At 45.6% G+C, this 21,572-nt stretch overlaps 1 protein-coding gene across 2 annotated transcripts in view; it reads right to left on the reverse strand.

Annotated features, from left to right (window-relative positions):
• Positions 1 to 21,572, reverse strand: part of MON2 (MON2 homolog, regulator of endosome-to-Golgi trafficking) — a 1,155,350-nt gene that overhangs the window by 419,626 nt on the left and 714,152 nt on the right. For both annotated transcript variants that reach the window (XM_069629845.1, XM_069629844.1), the window contains exon 23: positions 2,696 to 2,858. In XM_069629845.1, the coding sequence (XP_069485946.1) occupies positions 2,696 to 2,858 (163 nt within the window). The remainder of the gene's footprint in view (positions 1 to 2,695; positions 2,859 to 21,572) is intronic.

Here is a 21,572-nt window from a genome sequence, read left to right on the forward strand (position 1 = left end):
CTTCCGAGGTCAATAAATGAGCACCACACACCGTGGGTAATAAGCAGCGCTCAGATACCGGAGGGTTCGTAGCGCTATTTAAATGCCAAATTATTATTATTATTACTGGACAAATCGTACACTAGCAAAAAGGAAAACTACATGCAAAAATGGGAAAAGGACCTAGGAAGGGAGCTGGGGCCGGAGGAATGGGGACGAATCTGGGCACACACGCACAAGAGCTCAAAATGCATCACGAACAAAGAGGGAGCGGTAAAAGTGTGCTGCAGATGGTACCTAACCCCAGAAATACTAAACAAAAGCAACCCAGCAATCCATCACAATGTTGGAGACGCTGCCCAACCACAGGCACACCGTTTCACCTACTATGGACATGTCACGATTCTGGAAAGAGGTGCAAGAGCAGATACGGCAAATAACAGGGCCGACAAACCCATGGGACCCAGGGATAGTTCTGCTGGGGAACACGGGCAAGGGGATTTATGCACTCACCTTCTCAGAGCAGCAAAAACCTCTAGAGCTAGGTTATGGAAACATCCCAAGGCCCCTGCAATCCCCATGTGGTGGACGAAATGCTGGGACACAGCAGTCACGGAAAGAATCACTGCCTCCCGCAAGGGAAGCACAAGTATATACTACAACACCTGGCCACCCTTCCTAGATTACGTAGAGCAATTCCTGGAAACGGCCCACCAACCCCCTGCCCTCCGATGGTTCACCAAACACAACCGAAAGGCAATCTCGGAGCCGGGGTTATCCTAAGACCTCTAACAAAATAATAAACCCGGAGCAGAGAAGAAACCAGATTTGCTACATTCCATGTCAGCCCTAGCCCTGAAATGCTACAACAGAGACTACAAACGCACCAATGCCCAAATGTTTAATCACACTGTATGTTGATGAAAAACCTAATATAAAGATAAATTGAAAAAATAAATCTAACGTAAATGATTTGTGTGTGTGTGTAACTGGTGAGAGGTATGGGCAGGTTCTTTGCAATGCAGGCAGCTCTGCCATGGGATAATCTCACAAAGGATCTGCGTACTGAGAGCAATTTGACTACCTTTAGGAAGCGACTGAAGACGGTTTTGTCTAGTAAATTTATACTAGGTCCCTTCTTAACACTGTTCTTTCCTTTCGCTCTTCCTGCGCCCTGATGCCTGCAGGCTCCGGCGCACTACAAATAAGTACATAAATAAAATAAATTAGCAGCTAAAAGCAGAATAAAAAAAACAAAAGAGGGCAGACCTTGTTATTAGGATGCTGGATATCTGGAAGGTGGAGTGTGAAGGATGGAACAAGAGTAGAGAACAAATAACGAAGGAATAACGGCAATTGATGGGAGGTGAACGCTGAGGGGGGTCGTCATGCAGAGACTACAGAGGTCTGGAAATAAAGAGGCCTTTGAAGCAGTATTACAGGCGCCTGACGTTATTGGGAGCATCTATACGAACAAACACATTTGAAGCAGGCAGATGACCTTAAAGTGGACGTATCGCTGTGCTGGTTGCCAAAGTGACCAGTGCACGGATCCAAAATCAGAGTTCTCTTCACATTCATAGCGTTCTCATGGGCTCATAATAGAAAACATTTAAAAAAAGTCTATAGAGGCAAAAAAACAACAAGCGCGCTGTGCTGAGGCCCAAGAAGACATGTGCTTTGTGCTGCAGACTTAAATAGAGTAACAGATTGTAGACCAAAATACAAACACAAAAAGGAATATAACTAATGTGAACATTTGCTGAAAAGGTATAAATATGATATATAAAATAAATTAATATTTTGGCATCTTAAAAACATGCTAATATTAGAGCCGAGGCAGTAAATGAGACTGCTGTAATGCCAGGTTTTAACTTTTCCTGAACTCCTGGACTCCCAACGTATCTGTGGTACCAACCTTCAATCACATGCATTTTACATCAGAGGAAGGGGTCACAGCGCCCTTCTGTAGTTTGGTCACAGTAGCAGATGTCTTGGACCACTAGGACCTAAACAAGCAGATTCAGAGGTAGGAGTGATTCTACACCAATATGCTTCGAGTGGTGCTCCTTATATAGGCCTTATGTGCATTGAATACAATCACCTGACTATTCCGGGATCGGTCAGTTATGATGAACAGTTCAATGTTCAATTTGTACTTTTAATTCAGGGACAATTTACCTAAACTCGGTTATGTTCCTGGATACAACAGTATGGTCAGAGACATAAATTGTAGCCATGAACAAAATAGGTTACCCGATGGTTTTACATTCAAGGAGCTAATGCAATGAACCCTTGAAAATGCCAAGAGAGGGATTGAGAAGGCACACATCACTACCCAGTTGACTTTCATCTGCATGAGCCCTTCGGTCCCACTTCGACAATTAGGTTTAACCATAATGTATACACTGTCATGGACTTTGCAATGTCCTTGGGTGTGCTGGAGGATGGTTGTGAAAGAATTAAATGATTCCGTTTTCCCAAAATGAATGGAATAAGGCAATGGCTTTTACAATAACTCCCTTTACTCTCCCCATGCCCCCATCTTCTCAAAGAGAAGTACTCGACCAAGGTAGCAACTGCCTGAAATGTCCTTGTTACAATTTGCTTCTGAGCAAGGTCCAATCTGACATGCAAACATGAGTGAATTTGTATTTACAAGGCAATAAAGCCAACAAAAAAAGCATTCAATGCAGAGGATTTACAGAAGTCTTACCAGCAAACCTATTGACGTCAGGCTAATGTTCAACTCTTGATTCTGAAGTCCAAAGCTTCCAGCAACATCTACAACAATTTGTAGGCAAGTGCAAGGCATTGTGGGTAGAAAGTCTGTCACAACCAACTGCAAACACTGGAAGGCAGTCCGTATCAAAGATTCGCTGAAAACAAGAGAAGTTTCAGTCAACAGTGCTCTATGCTTATAGTCATAACAATACTTGCGATCATTTCTCGGGGGAAGGAAAATCATTTACACATTACATAGCTCTAGTATTCCTTAACCTAATTACCTGATTTCATTCATTAACTGTGCATAGGGAGAAAGGCAAATACAACAATGTATCTATTGGCTGAAGCACAGCAATATTGTGTTCCTACCTTCATGAGTGGCGGTTCCATCTGCAATTGTTTTTATTTTATATCCCCTTGCAGCTAAGTAACTAGATGTAGACAAAACCTCAACTATGGCACGTAGGATCGACACTGAAAATGATCCAACAAACAAATGCACTTGCGCTTCTAGAATTTATGATTATAGTATCGGTTAAATTACACAGCCACCAACCACTGAAACTGCTACAATGGAGATGCAGTATATAGAAAAGGGCAATCTATGTGCAGATGGAGACACTGCTGAAGGGAACTAGGAACAAAGATTATCGAACAATTAAAGAAGGGTCAACAAAGCACCTTTTCAAAGTAACCTTTTGTTATCTTTCTTATGCTAACTAGCCAGGTAGGCACCTGAAGCGGCCTATAACCACGTTATCATATGAAAAAGTGCTTAGGAGCAAACTCAATGTTAGCGATTCTGCACAGTATATAGATGCATTAATAACAACATTACAAATATTGAATGGTTCTCCTACAAAAGACGAGCTTCATTTCAGTTTACATTTCTACCTCTGGTTCCCTTACTGTCCTCAACAACACTTCTGTACCAATTAGGACTGAAATTACAATAAAGAGCTGCAGAAAATATTCGAGGTCACCTGATCAAATGTTCAATTTTGTACAGTGAAATCCCCAATCACAAATATTAAGGCAATATGAGCATTTCGGACAGCTTTCTTGTGTCAAGTCATTTCGATTTCCAAAATATTGGACATCGAATAACACAGCAAAAAGAGAACCTGGCCAGTAGGACCACCCAGATCAAAAACCTACCACGCACAAACATACACGAAATAGGACCTAGATCAGAATGGGGTTTGTCATTTAGAAGCACGAGTGGCAATAAAGTGCATGTATTTAAGTGATTAAATACCAAAGCAACAGAATGCCACTTTATTGTGACAAAGTAAGCAAACAACATGAAAACTCAGCTCCACTTTTCCCAAGCAGAAACTAACTAATCTGAGTAAAGATGTTGTTTAATATCATAACCAAGCACCACAAAATGATATGTTGTAGGAGTGCTAACTGATCATTTCAGTTATCATCTACAGAGCTTATGTCGCTCAGTCATTTTGTATTTCTATTTAAATTAGAGTGAATCCTACAAATTATAAAGAAAGTTCCGAAAAGTAAACTCACAATAACAGTCACTAGGGTAGGCCTAAGAAGGCATCCTTAATCAGGTCACCATCGACCAAAGTCAGGAACGAGTAGTTTAGGGACATGACTTTTCACCCATGCAACCCTATGAAGAAAATGGGGGAAAGGAACAGGTAAATTAACTTAAACTTCTGACTCAGATTTCTCCAGAGACCACTGCTGAGGTTCCAGAAACTGCTGGGGACACCGTTTTCTGCATTTGGTCTGGTTGAGGAAAGACCAAGAGTCGCTGGTGCGAAGGTCACTTTCAGACGCAGGATTTACTTTGTTGGCTGCTGTACTTGGGTATCGTTTCCAGACACCTTCCACCTGAACACCTAATCGAAGAAAAGATGAAGTCCAGTGCAGGCAACCTAGGGACAACTCTAGGAGGTGGAGAAGACCAATTGCATAGGGAGTCACCATGGTTAGGCGGCGACAGGCGATCTTCCAGGGATGAACAAAGGAGCCAGTCCTGCATGACTTCAGCTAATGAAAAAGTCTTGAAATGTAGGTGCAGACGTTTTGTACAAGTTGAAGATCCTCCAAGTTCCAGCACTCAACAGAGTGACGGCTGCAGCAATGTAACCCAGGAGAGGTCTGGGCAGTCCAACAGTTGGCCCAGGGACACTACCAAAGTTGTTCCTACAAGTCCAGGAGTAGTAGCATCGACAAGGGCCTTCTTGAGATCTAGCAGAGGAGCATCGCTTCACCTGGACTTCGCAGGAGTTTGTGCTGGTCAGCTGCAGGGGAAGTTCCATGTAATGTCCCTGCAAAAATGTCTCCTGACAAAAAGGTTTCTGTTTTATGCGGAGACATTATTACATTGAACATGCGGGGGACACCACCGCAACCCGAAAGCTTTTTTTAGAAGGGGAGCAGGGGACATCCCTGCAACCCGCCCCCATATATAATGTCACCAATGGCTTTTCCCGGCGACATTATGTATGGGGACATTATTACCCGATACCCTGCAGGGCTCATCAGGTCATCAACAAGCTGCAACAACAGTGATATGAAGAATGGCTGCAGAAGTCCTTTTTTTATACAATATTGGGACTGGAAGCTCGACAAGTTCCACCAGTGGTAAGGGTCTGCACAATTCAATTGGCAGTGACTTTCGAATCATGTATAGCCACTTGCCACAACATCTGTGCAGCAACAGCCATTCAGGCACCAAGATGTGTACTGGGATCAGTGATGGGTTGCCTCTCATCACAGTGCCACTCACTCAAAGCCAGGGGGAATGACTCTTCACCTGGCCCCTCCACGTTTAAGATTTCTTATCAACACTGTTCACACAAACAGTGCATTTGACCTAGGCTTCCTCCACTATGGCCCACTTGGTTCACTAGCCTGCCACAGGGAAGATGCTTCAGCTGTCTCCTCCTCTTAGTTGCGGGTCCCAAACCTGTTCTTCCCAGCTTTGTTCAGTGGGCAAGCCTGGTTCACTAACCTGCCAAGCACTATCCCGTTCACTTGACTCCTCAGTCCACCACCACCACCACCGATGGGAATGGCTCCCTTCTCCGGCCTCTCTTTCACTTTGGTTTCACAGTTTAACACTATTTTCTTCTGGTAGACCTGGCTTGCTCTCCTGCCAGGTACTGCCACAAAGCAAATGACTTGTATGGATCATCTTTTGTGGGTGTGGGTCCCAGACCAGAGTCTCTCTCTCTGTCTTTGGCGTTTGTAATATTTGTTTATCCCCCAGGGGTTCCCTCTTCACCCCTGCTCTGTGGGTCTAGAGTCCTCCACGACTCTGTTGCAGACCTGCCAACCATCCTGGAAACCCGTGTAACTGTAGGGTTCTTGACAGCGTCCTTTGGTCGGACTGGGGCTCTTCTGCTTTCTGTTTCGGGCTCCTCGCGTCATCCCTCGCCGCCTCTGTGTGCAGTGGCTGATCCGCAGCCTGTGGTTCCTCGCAGGATGCGCGTCTTCACTCAACCACGCGGTCTGGCTTCGTCTCATGCCTGGACCTTGGCAACTTTCCAGTCCGTCCGCCCACGACAGACCAGATAGGGGGCGCCTCTGCCCTCTCCCCAAGCGCCCCGGTCCACAGCCTCTTCTGTCTTCCATGCCTATCAATTCTCCTGCTCGCGGCTTCACCGGGATGGCTTGACTTCTGGTTCCACCAGGGAGGACTCAATGACATACTAAGTCCTTCTTCCCTTTTTATGCGAGACCTGTTCATATTTTGTCCATATTGACTAAAATGTTCACCTTTGATCTGCGGGGCATTCTTCACTGTCCCATAACTATTGCTTGTCTCAGTAGTGACTATACAGGTTCCCTAGTGTAGTCTCTGTTCTCCCTCATCCTACTAGGGTTTACAGTCACAGCCCTACACATGTTCATGGTTTGCTCAGGGATGGTATTGGTATGTACAGGGTATGGTTCCCAAGGAGAGTGAGTTGCGGGAAACATACTGTGTTCTCCCTAGACGGTCGTCCTTGTCCCCAGAGGGGGAGTCTCTCCCCATGAGATCCTCCTGAAGTGTACAACCCCCAGGCGGACTATCGGGTAGCGTCCTCACCACCCTGGCCTCATTGGCAGGGGGTAAATGATGCAGTAAAACAGAGAAAGTCACAAGAACTATACCGCAAGTCCAATCCCTATGAAGAGTGGAGCTTTGTGCCCAAAAGTCACAAAGCTTCTTCATATAAAAAGTGTTTGTAGGAAGAGTTCTGGTGTTGGTGAAATGATCCAGAGAAGGCATTAAAAGTTACTGGCAAGTAAAATTATGTTCCTATCTTTCAGGTAGAGCTGCTTTTAGAAACGATGATCAAAAAGTGATAGGATGGAATAACCAAAGTTTATTCTAAGGTTTACAGAACGTTGGAAGGGGGTGTGCAGGGGGGCACAAATGCGGTCTGCTTACTTATTTCCCCTCCCGACTCAGATTTTCCCACATGACTAGGTGAGTTGACTGGGGGTCATTGGCGTGAGAGGTGCCCAGGAGCAGAGTGTGCAAGGATCCTTCTGCTCGGTTTCTTGGCGATAAAGAAATGCAGACGACACTTCACCAGACGGGGGAAGGAGAGCTCCAGCGACGGCCACCGTACACAGGCGATGGCAGGAGCCCTTCAGTCACGGTTGAAAAATGACTTCCAGAGCAGCATACCTTGAAGCAGGGGGAATGGGTTTAAATTCTGCAGAAGAACAAGTTACTTACCAACTGTAACGTTCTTTCGACTGGATGTTCCTCCCACGTATTCCTCATCTTGTGATAAATCGTTATCTTCAGCTTCGCTGCTTCGGAAACATTTTTTCTCAGCAGAGGGCGCTGTGCTCGAGGTCGTGGCGTCGATTGTCCCTCGACGTACTCCTTACTCTGTCGACGTCACCGATGGTAGAAATAGCTCGAGCCGCGCCCGTTGCTTCAGTTCTGTTTTTTTCGATGAAACATATAGGAGGAACACCCAGGCGTGTCCCATGACCGATACATTCTTCGTGAGAGGAAAGTGTAAGAAAACGTAAACTGTACTGTGGGGTAAGATGGGAGGGTCGATGAGGAATACGTGGGAGGAACATCCAGTCGAAAGAACGTTACAGTTGGTAAGTAACTTGTTCTTCGAATGGATTGTGTCCTCCCACGTATTCCTCATCTTGTGATAGGCCTCCATAGCAGTATCAATTTTTGGAGGTGGGAGTACCAATTTCAGTTTTCGTGGACAGAATGCAGAACTGCCTTTGCAAATAAACCCTTGTTAGAGGAGGCAGTGTCCAAACAATAATGTTTAACAAGAGTATGCATTGTTTTCCAGGTTGCTGCTGCACAAATGTCTGCTGCCGGGACTCCCCTCTTTAGAGCCACAGAAGTAGCCATTCCCCTTGTAGAATGGGCACAAAGCCCATCTGGTGGTTCTTTTCCCGCTAATCTGTAGCATTCAACGATGGCTAATATGATCCAGTGGGAAATGGTCTGTTTTGTTACAGATAAGCCTAATTTTTTACCAGTATAACCCACAGTTGGTCATCTTGTCTCAATTTAGCCATCCTAGAGATGTAAAAACTAAGAGCCCTCTTGGGATCTAATCTGTGTAATCTCTCCTCTTCTTTGCCCAGATGAGGAGGAGGATAAAAAGTAAGTAGTACTATTTTTTGTGACAAATGGAAGTCCGAGACTACTTTTGGCAAAAACAAAGGTTTAACTTTAAGGACTACCTTTCTTTATAAAAAATAGTATATGGTGGTTTGCATGAGAGAGACTGAACAGTGCTCTATGCTTATAGTCATAACAATACTTGCGATCATTTCTCGGGGGAAGGAAAATCATTTACACATTACATAGCTCTAGTATTCCTTAACCTAATTACCTGATTTCATTCATTAACTGTGCATAGGGAGAAAGGCAAATGCAACAATGCGGGCTGATGATAGGGCCACAAGGAGGACCGTTTGTAGAGTCAAAAGCCTCGATGGACATGAGTGCAGAGGCTCAAAAGGTATGCAAGTCAAGAATTTTAATACTAAATTTAAGTCCCAGGTTGGTACATGAAAAGGTACTGGAGGGTATACATTAGTGAGCCCCTTTAAGAATTGAATTATTAACGGTATTTTGAAATATGAAACCTCTTCCGAGGAGCGCTTGAAAATGGACAGCGCAGCAAGGTATCCTTTGATTGTTCCTATCTGGAGCCCCAGATTAGCTAGATGTAGCAGAAAGGAAAGCACCATTGGGGTGCCACACTGAAAAGGGTCCACATCCTTGTCTTTGCACCAGTTACTAAACCTATTCCAGCGACATCTGTACAAAGACTTTGTTGCTGGTCTTCTGGCCGAAAGCAAGATTTCCATTACGTCATCCGGAAGATCCCAATCCTTGTATCTCAACCTCTCAGAAACCATGCGTGAAGGTTGAGTGTCTTGACCTCTGGATGGAGAACCCGACTTCCTCTTGCGAGAGAAGATCCTCTCTTTGCGGAAGACATATTGGAGGGCAGATGGACATGTCTAGAAGGTCCGGGTACCACGTTCTCCTGGCCCAATCTGGGGCAATTAGGATCATGGTTTTCCTGAACTTTCTCAACCTCCTGATTACTTGAGGAATCACGGGGACTGGGGGAAACGCGTACAGCTGTGGAAACTTCCACTCCACTACGAATGCGTCTCCCAGAGCTCCTCTTTGAGGAAATTCCCTTGAGCAGTACTGATCGCACTTCCGGTTGATCGCGGTGGTGAACAGATCCACTTGAGGGGTTCCCCAAAGGGCGAAGATCTCCAGAAGGACTTCCTGAGCCAGCTCCCACTCGTGAGAGACCGTGCTCTGCCTGCTCAGAGCGTCTGCCGTCGTGTTCTTCTCTCCGGCTAGGTGAATTGCCGACAGAGATTCCTTCTCGTATTGCCCAGAACCAGAGCTGCATTGCCTCTCTGCATAGTGGCAGTGACCCTACACCTCCTCTCTGGTTGAGATAGTACATGGCCACTGTATTGTCCGTCATTATCAGGACATTCTTTCCCTGTACAGAGGGCAGAAAGGCCTTCAGAGCTAGTCTGATTGCCCTCAGCTCTAATAGGTTGATGTGTAGTTTGGACTCTGATGGAGACCAACGACCGCTGATTGTCAGATCGTTGGTGTGTGCTCCCCACCCCGTGAGTGAGGCGTCCGTCACTACCGTTATCTCCAGCCATGGTTGCCAAAAAGACTCTCCCTTGAGAATGTTGTCGTTGCAAGCCCACCATAGAAGATCCTGAGCAACTGCACTCGGGACTTGCAGAAGATCCGACATATTCCCTGAGAACTGGGACCACTGAGTTCTGAGTGCCCATTGAAGGGATCTCATTCTCAACCTGGCCTCTGGTACTAGGAAAATGCAGGATGCCATGAGGCCGAGCAACCTGAGAAAATCGAAGGCCGGTAGATGATGGGCATTCTGAAACTTCGTTACCATCTGCTGGATGTGGAGAGCTTTCACTTCGGGAGGCGAGGCTTTTCCCGATGAAGTGTCCAAGACTGCTCCGATAAACTGGAGCTTCTGGGATGGTATCATGTGGGACTTCTTGAAATTGAGGGAGAAGCCCAGTTTGTGGAGGAAGTGGCAGATGATCGAAAGATGTTCCTGAGCTTGTTCTGGAGAACTTGCTCTGATCAACCAGTCGTCCAGGTAGGGATATATGTGAATACCTCCTCTCCTGAGACTTGTGCCACATCCGCCAACAGTTTGGTGAAAACCCTCGGGACGGAGGTCAACCCAAATGGCAGAACTCGAAACTGATAATGAGAATTGCCAATCGCGAACCTCAGGTACTTTCTGTGCTTTGGATGGATTGGCACATGAAAGTAAGCATTCTGAAGGTCCAATGATACCAACCAATCTTGGAGTTGGAGAGCCTGAAGGATCTGAGAAAGAGTCACCATCTTGAACTTGTCCTTCCTGAGGAACTTGTTCAAGTTTCTCAAGTCCAAGATGGGTCTCAGCCCTCCGTCCTTTTTTGGGATGAGAAAATATGGGGAGTACCAACCCCTGTTCCTCTCCGCTGCAGATACCAGTTCTATGGCACCTTTCTCTGGCAGGGTTAACATTTCCTGCAACAGGAGCGGATCCGGAATTTTGGCGGAATTGGCTCCCGGTGGATGATTCTGAGGCCTTTTTAGAAAGAGGAGACAGTAACTTTGGGCTACTGTTTCCAGTGCCCAAGCATCTGAGGTAATGCCCCGCCATTCCTTCAGATGTTGAGAGATCATGCCTCCCACTGGTGTTTTGTGTAACAAGGTCTCAGAGGGATTTGGAGGCGGCTGCAGGAGTGGCTGAGGGTACAGATCCCGCTCCTGAGGCTGACTTTGCACCTCTTCCTCGTGCTCCACGAGGGAAGTTTCTTTGAGAAGCATGTCCTCTTCCTCTACCAAAAGAGGAGTAGTATCGAAAAGAACGACCCCGCCAGGAAGATGAGCCGGAATAGGGTTTTAGAGGCTGGCGCTAAGAGGCGCTAAGTGATTTAGCTGCCACTTTCGAGGTCTTAAGTTTTTCTAGGCTTTCATCAGCCTTTCTGCCAAAGAACCTCGAGCCATCAAAGGGCATGTTGAGGAGTCTAGCTTGCATGTCCGGTGCAAATCCTGACTTCCTCAACCAAGCAAATCTGCGTAGCACAACGCTTGCAGCCATGGATCTGCTGATACTATCAGCAGTATCCAGTCCAGACTGGAGACATTCCCCCATTGCCTCCTTCCCGTCTTTGACTATATTCAGGAAGCCTTCCCTTTCCTCGCCTTCTGGAATATGATCAGCCGCCGCCGAAATACAGTCCCACAGGGTATGGGTAACCTGGCTAGGGTACAGGTGACATTTGCCGATTTAAGTGCCATACTGCCTGACGTGAAAACTTTACGTGCCCAGGCATCCATTTTGTTATCCTCTCTATCTGGAGGGATAGTTGGATAAGCAGTTTGTTTTGAAGTAGATGCTGCCTGAATGACTAAACTCTCTGGAGTCGGATGTTTATTCAAATATTCAGGTTCCGTTCCAGCTGGTCTATATTTTCTTGGAAAAGTGCTATCTGCAGCAGCAATAGTTCTGGTTTCTCCCAGTTTTTCTCCACAGTCCTTTGAAGGGCCCTGTGAAAAGGGAGAACAGGATCTTTCTGATCTCCCTTGACGATAATATCCGTCAAGTCATCTTGTTCAAAAATGGGTGAAGTATTACCCCAACCCATGTATTCAACTACCCTGGTCATAAGACCCCCTGTACCCAGCATCTGCATGCTCTGCAGGCTCAGGTTTGGCGAACTCTAATTCTGGGGATGTGTCAACTCCACTAGCAGAATGTAGAGTATCATTCAGGTCTCTCATTCTAGATTCCTGGTCAATAAGTTCCTCAGGAACTTGTCTTGTACCCTAAGTAACTCCCAAAGGAGTAACCTCATCTTCTTCTGAAGCAGACTCTTCATAGATTGCTGACATAGATTTGAAAAAGTCTGATCTGGGCAAAGGAGTGAATCTCCTTTCTTCCTCTTCCATCTGCTTCGAAGGACATGGCAAATCCCTCAAAGACGACTTCGATAATGGCGTCGATGACGCATTTGGCTTTGGCGTCGAAATTATCGACTTGTGTTTCTTGGCCGGCACTGGAGAGGTGCTCGACTCTCGAAGATTCTTCGACGGTTTTACGTCGACTCGAGGTTTTTTTGTATTCCTCGACGCTACTGGTCTTGGCCATAGTAGCCTTGGACCTCCCTTTGTCGTCCAATGGAGCAACCTTAGGGGTATGACTTTTTCGAGGTTCTTTCGAGGGGGTTGAGGCCGCATTCTCGAAAACCTCCATCATCTTTTTGCGGAATTCTTCCCACTTACTGGGAGAATCCGATTTAGTCGGACAACGAATTTCTTCGGTCGACTCTGAAGAAGAAGATGAGGGAGATCTATGTCTCCTCTTCATTTTTTTCGATGACGACGAAGAGTGTCTCTATCTACTCCTAGATAGAGATCTCTTCGAGTGCCGATGGCGATACAATTCCTTAGAATCAGTCGCTTTCTTGTGTCTTTTTGACTAAAGCTTTTTTTTTTAGGCCTCCCTCCTCACCGACAGTTTACCTCTCCTCTCACGAAGAACTTTTTCAGTCATCGATTGGCAGGACCCGCAGTCGGTTCGGTGACTGGAACCGAGACACCAGAGACAAATCCGGTGGGGATCGGTGATCGACATCTTAGATCCACAATCTGCACACTTTTTAAACCCAGTTCTGGGTGTCGAGGATGATGACATTTTCTTCACAGAAAATAGAAGTGCGCCGTTCTCGATAGCGAAGCGATCGGAAAAACGGAACTGAAGCAACGGGCGCGGCTCGTGCTATTTATACCATCGGTGACGTCGACAGAGTACGGAGTACGTTAAGGGACAATTGACGCCACGACCTCGAGCACAGTGCCCTCTGCCGAGAATTTTTTTTTCTGAAGCAGTGAAGCTGGTGATAACGATTTATCACAAGATGAGGAATACGTGGGAGGTCACAATCCATTCGGAAGGTAACTTACACCACAAGCTGCCGACTACCAAAGTTCTATCGACGAACGCGAAACGGCGACAGTCTAGCGAGGTAACCCACTTCCGAAGGCTCAGGACAGCAGGTTCCTTGAGAACATATCAAGACTGGTTGGTCCCACGAGTCCAAGGGTTGAAGCACCGCTCAGGGCCTTTGCAGATCAGTTAGTCCAGCAGGGCTTCACTGGCCCAAATGCAGGAAGGGATGCTGGGCAAATTCGAGAATCGTCCACAGATCTTCAGTCAGGATACTTGGCTTGGTTACATGTGATTTTATAGAACTAAAAAACGAAGAAAGCATTTATTAACGAATCCAAAACAATGAAAAAATATCAAATTTCTTTTGTTTCTTTTATGGGTGGGTCCCCCCTGATCCCCTCAGCCCCCCCCATTTCCCTTGTTTTAAACCGCCTCCCCACCAGATTTAAACCCTTACCCCACACCTATAATATATATACACACACACAAAAATCAGAAAAGAGGGGGTGGACTGTGACACAGTCCTAGGTGTAGCAGCACTCAGGCAAAAAAAAATAAAAAACAAAGTTCAATTCATATTACAGGCGCAACTGCTGTGCAAAAATAGTCCTTTATTGACAAGTCAGTCTGGAAAAAGATGGCAGCAGCAAAAGCACAGGAACGACGCGTTTCACCCTACAAAGCCTTTGTCGGGTATACAAGTGAAAGAAAGAGGACTGAACATTTATAAGAAATCTTTGACATTGTAGTCCTTCATCACTGTTTCTGAATCATGGCTACTAGCATGCAAAATGAGAGACCCTTCATGTACACGTGCTGCCATTTTGGAATGTACTAGGTTACATCAATGTCAATATCCCGCAAATTGGCATTTCTCATTTGCTCAAGGCATGCTCCCAAGTGGATGGCCTGCATGTCTCTTAGTGTCACGTTGATCACCTTCCGCCCCCTGCTCCTCACCTGAAGATTCTTCTTGGCTTTCTTGGACACTGGATGGCTTCTTCTTTGACTTCCTGTCATGCAAGTAAGGCCTGGCTCCCTCGGAGGCCACCTCGACAGGGAGTGGGACCTGTCTTGAGGGGGGCCCCGAGGAGCCAAGCCCCAAAAGACAGGGAAAAAGCCGATGGATGGCACCAAAAAACCCTGCAGACTGTTCCAGGAAGGATACTCGAGTTGAGTATAGTTGCAAGAGGCTGGCCGGTAAAGTTCTGGGGTGACTTTCTCTTCTCAGGATCAAATAGGAAGCAAACAGGCAAAGCCCCAGGAATAGTGTACAAATAAAGTGTCCGGTGTATTGGGAGAAGTAGTAGAGTACTGTAAGCTGTCACAGAAGGATCCGTAACAATTTCCAAAGAAAGCGATGGAAGCAGAAAGGATAGAAAGAGAGAGAGAGCGTAGAAACCAGGTTTAGTCACAAACCCAAAGGATAGACAGAACTCCGAAGCGAATAGAGGAGAACGCGAGGAGGCGCAAGAGTGGCGGAGGAGACCGCGAGTCGGAACGGCGAGGCGCCGAAGGTAAGGAAACAGATAGAAATGACGAGCGGCAGACGCCGCAGAAAAGAGGAAGCAAGGCAAAATCGTAGGCTGAGCAAGTAGAATAAAGCGCGGGTAGAAAACGGTAGAAGGCTGGGAGGAGGTTACTCGGAGGAGTAGCCGAGCGAGCGTATCGTAGAAAATCACAGATACAACGCGCAGGTAGGTGGGTGGGGCTGGTTTAAGTAAGGGTGGCCTCCATGTTGGTTGAGGGCTAGGCCGTTACTGTCAGGTTCTTCGTGGCAGTGCTTTCCAATCGTGCCATAGCTTCCAGGGGCGGATCATGACACTTAGTTGTTCATGCCAATGGATGCATTGGATAGATGCCTGCCTTCATAATTTATAAAGTGCAATGTGCAGATGTTGTTTAAAACATATTGCAAGGATAGAGCAGGGAACCATAGGCAGTAAAAAAAAACTTGCGGACCCCTATGTCACTCTTGTCTCCACATTCAGCTGGTGTTTCATATATACACTATATCCTTTTGTCCTGTTGAAGATCATTGTCATTGGACTATAGATCATATCTGCAGAGAAGCTTTGGCAGTCACCTTGCGGGCACCAGAGTCCTATGTGCTTATAAGGATGCACACATACCATAGAGACTAAAAGGACACATCTAAAGTGGATAGTGTTCGTGCAAATATATGCTAATCAAAAAGACTTTACAGACCACTAAAGGCATATTAAATCATAACAATTGTCAAATAACTTGTGGCTGGTATATATAAAACCCTGTCACAGGTCACTGGCAGTGAACCCTTGCGCGCGCCAGTGTCTTATTTGTCAATTAAAGTGCAGAATACTAAGGAGACAAGATATATATATATATATATATATATATATATATATATTTTCAATTCAATATTTTTTCCTTTTTTCAATTCGTTAAAATCACTGCATACCACTTGCCTCCAATGCTGATCTGAAGAAACAGCTGCAGGAGTCCTTTTCTTATCCAAGATTCTGCCTGGAACCAAGTCCAAGCCCACCAATGGTAAGGATCTGCACCATTCATACAGCCAGCCATGGTCCAATCAGGGACCACTGTTGGTTTCACTCATGACACACACTTAGACCTTCATAAGGCACAAAGGGTACGACTAGGTGTGCTGCCACCAGCTTGTTTTAGGCACATATAAAAGTAACCAAAAATCCCAAGTGTAAAAGACTAGGATGATACAAATGTATCCCAACTGCATTGTAAGATGCTGTGTGCACTGTTAAAAAGTTACCAAAAATGTAAAAGGTAAAAAGACAAAAGGGAAAGAGTTTCCCAGTACTGATAGTCAGAAGGACTGATCGGATTCTCCACAACAAAATGAGCAAAAGGCCACAGAAGTGAAGCTGAACTTCACTGTAAAAAGCTAGGACAGGTTCAAAAGCAAAATGTTTGGGGGTCCATAGAATATGGAGGGAAAGCTGGCAAAAGAGAAATCTTTCCTAACACCATCAAGTAAAGCAATGTGTCACTCTGACATGCTGCCACAGTAAAACACTAAACTTGGACTTCAAGTAGAAAAATATTTGTACCTATTGTAAAATGGGGATAAGAAAAGCAATCTGTTAGTTTTGGCTGTTAGGTGGCGCTGAAAGCGCTACCTTTAAGCCAAAACTATTGTCATTAAAATAAGAGCTTTAACACAAGCGCTTCAAAAAGGTCTTTGAATGAGGATCTGTAATGCTTTTCAATGCAGATGGTATCAGGTAATATTATCCCCATATATATGGTCGCCGTAAATAATATCGCCGGGAAAAGGTTGCAGCGATATTATATGGGTGACCATATATATGGGGACAGGGTAAAAAAAAATTATTTATACAAAAAAAAAAGTTTAGGGGTTGCGGGGGGTGTCCCCCGCATGTTCCATGCAATAATGTCGCCACAAAAAACTGCAATTTTTTGGCGATATTTTTGCATGGCGAGATTTTTGTGGTGACATTATTACATTTAACCATGCAGATGGCATAAGAGGATGGTTTTGTGTTTGGCTATGTGTCTCACCCATTTAACACCCATCTCCAATTCAAAAATATATGATTTTCTGCCCATTGCCACCCATCTAAACCCCAAACTACACCCCACTCTTTACCTGCATTTGTCTTTTGTGCTGAATTTGACGGCCATTTTTACTTCCAAAATGGCGGCCATATGTTAATGTCAATACAAAGTTATTTGACTTGATTGTCTCAGGAGGATAGCTCAGGGGTCTCAGGAGGATAGCTCAGAGGCAACGTGCTTGCCTTGGAAGCAAGACGACATGGAGCAACACAGGTTTGATCCCTGTGTCCACGCTTAGAAACCTCTGGGTATTAAGCACGTTATAAATAACCAATCATATCATATAATTGATGCTTTTAAAAATACTAACCACAGCTTTTAAGTTATTGTAACGCTCACCTGGTATCCACGGGGACGTCACTCAGCCTGTTCTGACCTCTTATGACCTCGAATCCTTCCCTGGAGTCTACTCGACTGGAGACTGGGCCTTGTTTTCTTGGAAAGTGTGCTCTCCATCCTGCTTTCAGCGCAGGGGCGCATTGATTGATGCAGGCTCGTTGCTTCCTAGTTACTTCACTGGCAAGAGTCCGACAGGTAAGTATAATGAGTCTTTTGAACAGTTCTCTAACTTCGTTCCTTTCCTTCCTTAGATGATGGCCGGCGTCCGGGGATGGCAACGTGCTGCTGAGATGAATAGCGCTGAAGGTGAGTGAGAGCACGATGCGTGATGCGACCCTTTCGTATATGTATTGAACTGAGTTATTTTTCTGTGTCTTTTAGGTGCCGCAACATTTTCAGCGTGGATGCTGGTTATGAAGAAGAAATGTCGTGAGTAAGCGCGGTATGCGGCGCCTCTGGATATTTCCACGCTAACCTGGAGTGTCTTTTCCCTCTTGCAGATGGATGAGAAGTTCAGGAGACAGAGTTCCCCCAGAGCGGCTGGGATTCAGGTAAGCGTTTGAAGCTTGTACAGTCTTTAAAAATAAGAGAAGATTTGCTGAATGCATACCAATGCCTTTTTTCTGTTCTTTTCCCCTTTCCTCAGGAAGCGGCGTGCCGGGATGGGAATGACACCGCCGAAGATGCCCGCAGAACAGAAGGAGTGATGAATGATGGGCAGAAGCGCCGCAAGGTAAGGCTGTTCCTTACTATTTTCTTGTTCTTGCAGGAGCTGAGCGCAGAAGAAAGATGCAGGCCTACTGGAGACCGATCCAAACACAGCGAGTGTCACGCTGCAGGTGCATAAAACACAAAGCAGGTTTCTCAGCCTGGGCATGGCTCAAATAGTCTCTGGGTATCCCAGGTGCCTCTGGGCTGAAGCACACCCAAAAGACTAGACTGCACATGCAGTTCTGGGAACTGAAATATGTGGGGGCATCCATCTTGTCCCCATCAATGCACTACAAGTCCAATCCCCAATGTTATCCTATGGGAGTGAGTGAGTCTGGTGCCACAAGCGCCAAGTCTGACTCCAAGTGGGTCTTTGGAGGGATGAAGAGGCCCTTGAGGGCCATGTAGGTGATCGTGGCCTGGCTCCAGCCTGACATCTTGGAGGACTTGGGACATGAGGAGCAGGAATCATGACAGTTATGTTACATATTTTAATGCAATAACTAAGTTACTGTTATAGTTAAATTTTGCTCTAAAATGTCTCTCAAAATGTCCATGGACTTGCATGTGGGTGTGGATGTCTAGTATTTTCTGCTGTAGGTAGTTCCTGATAGGATGAGCTGTATATTAGTGATGTCAGTAGGGATGCGATTGGTTCTGCAGTTTGTAATTTTTTATGACAAGGCAGCCATTTTATTTCTGCAGTGGAAGAGGGATAAAGGCTCTGCAGATCAAAATGTGAACCTTGCTGTCCTGCGTACTCGAGTAGTGGTCTGCAGTCAGCGTCCGGTTGTGACATTCCTTGTTTTAATTGATAGGTACTTTTATTTGATGTTGGTTTTGTATTCGGAATTCTGTAGGTAACTGTTTCCTCTCTGGCCTCCTCACTGGTCTCTTCATCTATGTTGGCGCCCACCCCCTCACAGTGAGGTAAGGAGCAGATACCACTTTACTAGCCCACTGAGCAAGCTTTTGTCTGTGGTAGACACTGAACTCGCCAGGTTCCCGAGGAGATTTCGGCTCTAGCTGGTACCAGTCCCTGTCCGCATATGCGGCAGTAGGCAACACGTGCCTCCCTCGGTAGGATAGATGCAACCCGCGGAGTGCAAGCGTTGGTCATGTTTCAATGCAGCCCGTTTGACCAAGGTCTGCTGATCCTAAATGAATTGCAAAAGCTTTAGTGGCTGCAATGATTTGCTGTCAGTTATTAGACAATATATTAATCAGCGGGCAGTTCCTCGAAGTTCCATTCGGGACAAACAAAGCATTTTGCAACTATTTATAGTCAGCATTTAGAAGCAGTTGCTTTATGCGTTAGCAATGGATTGCTACGATGAATTCTTTCAGACTGTACATTATTCCTGTACTTTTGTTTCCCCCAAGTATCATCACCTTACTAGTGTCTTCCACACAGGTCAGAGTGGCGCCTCCTCCCATTTAATCTTTTTACAGCATGGCCAGCTTTCGGTCACAGCTTTTCGGACGTGTATGTGTAGAACAGACATATGTGTGTGTAGAGCGGACGCGCGTATATGTGTTTGTGTATAGAGCTGACGTGGAACAGACATGCACGCGTGTGTGTGTGTAGAGCAGACGTGTGTGTGTGTATGTAGAGCAGGCACCTGTGTATTGATCAGAAGTATGTGTGCGCAGACCAGACGAAGTACCAGCTAGTAGAGCCGGTGATTCCTTAGTGCAGTTGAATGCATGATCGAACGAACGCATGACCGACGAATTAGGAAGTATGTAGATATAATCCGATCTCATACGCATCATATCACATCACCACGCTTACTCTCTTCTTTTACACCATCACCCAACTAGAACACAGCGATACTATGACACCATTCGGTATAGCTGTTCTCATACCAACATCTTCCTCATACTACACATCACTCTAACTAAACACTGCTGGTTACACCCTCCAGCCGGCGTTCTCCTCAGGCCTAACGCAGCCTCAATCGATCTGGATAATCCAGGCAGAACGAACACATACTCCTCAACCCTCAACCACCACACCTAATGCTAAGAAGCTGCCTCCACATGAATGCTACACCTGCAGCACACATATACGGTGCGCACACGCATCTTTGACGCCTTTATACTCTCTCTACTGACTTGAACTTCGGTTCCCGAGGGCGTTCAACCTACCAGCGCCTTGAGACTATACCAATGGTACATAAGGCGCTATATAAATGCAAAGTAACATAACATGACATAACTTGTCAGCCCCCATTTTCAGTAGGTAGCGCCACGTTGCAGTTTGCACACGGACCATGCAGCCCAGTGCGTTATACTTCCCAAAGGTATGTATGTATGTATATACATACACACACACACCCCCCCCATTTATTATTTCTAATGTACCGATGAGGCATGGATAGTTCCTTTTGCACCTGGGGTTCCGAACGGCTTACACTTTTTTCCAGGATCAGACTTGCAGCCACGATTGCGGCATCCACCAGCGAGGCGCACAGTGACTTCTTACCGTGACGCAGCCTTGTTCAAACGTATGCATATTCTCGGTTCACTTAAGGATGTGTCCGCACTCCCAAGTATTTAATCACTTATTGCCCACAGCATGGGTCTCAGCGACATCGATATCCCATACTTCATTGAATAAACAAAGAAGTCCTTTAAATGGCTGTCTATTTTCCACCTGCTTGTCTCTGACAAAGGAATGCCAACACATGACTACAGTGTAATCTGAGCACGCTTGGCTCCGGTGTGGTGAGTAATTTATGCCACCCGCACAGTAAACGATTAGGCTTTTTACCTAGTGAACAGATCTCATTATTTCATCTCTTCACAAACATGTTTCACTTTATATTACATGCCACAGGGAACTTAGACAATGACTAATCTATTGTACGAGCACTCCTCTCTTGACTGAACCATTCGGTTTCTTGTGCCCTGTGGGCAGAGCTAAAACATATGTCTATTTGTTACCATCTTTAGATAACACGACCCTGCTGAATACGATCATTTCCCACATGTTTTTGCTCACCGTACATTGAGACTGCAACCATTCCGGATACACGCACGCCTGCTCCACATTTTATCCAGCAAGGTGGCTTGAGATTCCAGTTTGGGATAAGGTACACTCTTTTTCTTAATACATGTGTTATTTATATTGATCTCTCGCATAACGACAAGACTGGGTTTACCCAAGTTGTATGTTATGTCTCTGCAGGAACCAACTGGGCCTGCAATACTAAATGGAACCTCCAAACTAATTGAGTCCTTATTTCTAAATGAGAGGCAATTTTTTCCCATCCTACCAAGATATGTTAAAAAGTTGTGGCACACATTTGGACTCACTATTTAGAATTAAACTACTGACCTTCGCTAATACACGGTTCGCCACACCGATAGTATGCCCGCGAAAGTGGTCGAATACACAATGATAGTGCTCATTTGTTAAGTGTGGAGAGGGGCACTAGAGTTCCTGCCATCCAGTGTCAGTACATATATCTTTGGCAGAATGTGGCCCTATTTGAGCCCCTCCATTAAGGTTCTTTATGGTGCAATTTACACCCCTAACTGGGGCCAAAATAGTTTCCAGGCTCCAAAATGAATTGACATGAAATCATAATTTGTGATCTTTCATAACACAGTTTAATACCTTTTGTGGTGAGGCCTGATTGTTGCGAAAAAGAGTGGTAGTAGGAGCATTTCAAAGTATATTGGCCTAGTGACATTGGGTGAAACAACCAGATGCAAATGTACCAAGTC

Source organism: Ambystoma mexicanum, chromosome 12 (genome assembly GCF_040938575.1).
Source record: "Ambystoma mexicanum isolate Mex_15411 chromosome 12, UKY_AmexF1_1, whole genome shotgun sequence".
In the NCBI taxonomy this organism is placed as follows: domain Eukaryota; kingdom Metazoa; phylum Chordata; class Amphibia; order Caudata; family Ambystomatidae; genus Ambystoma; species Ambystoma mexicanum.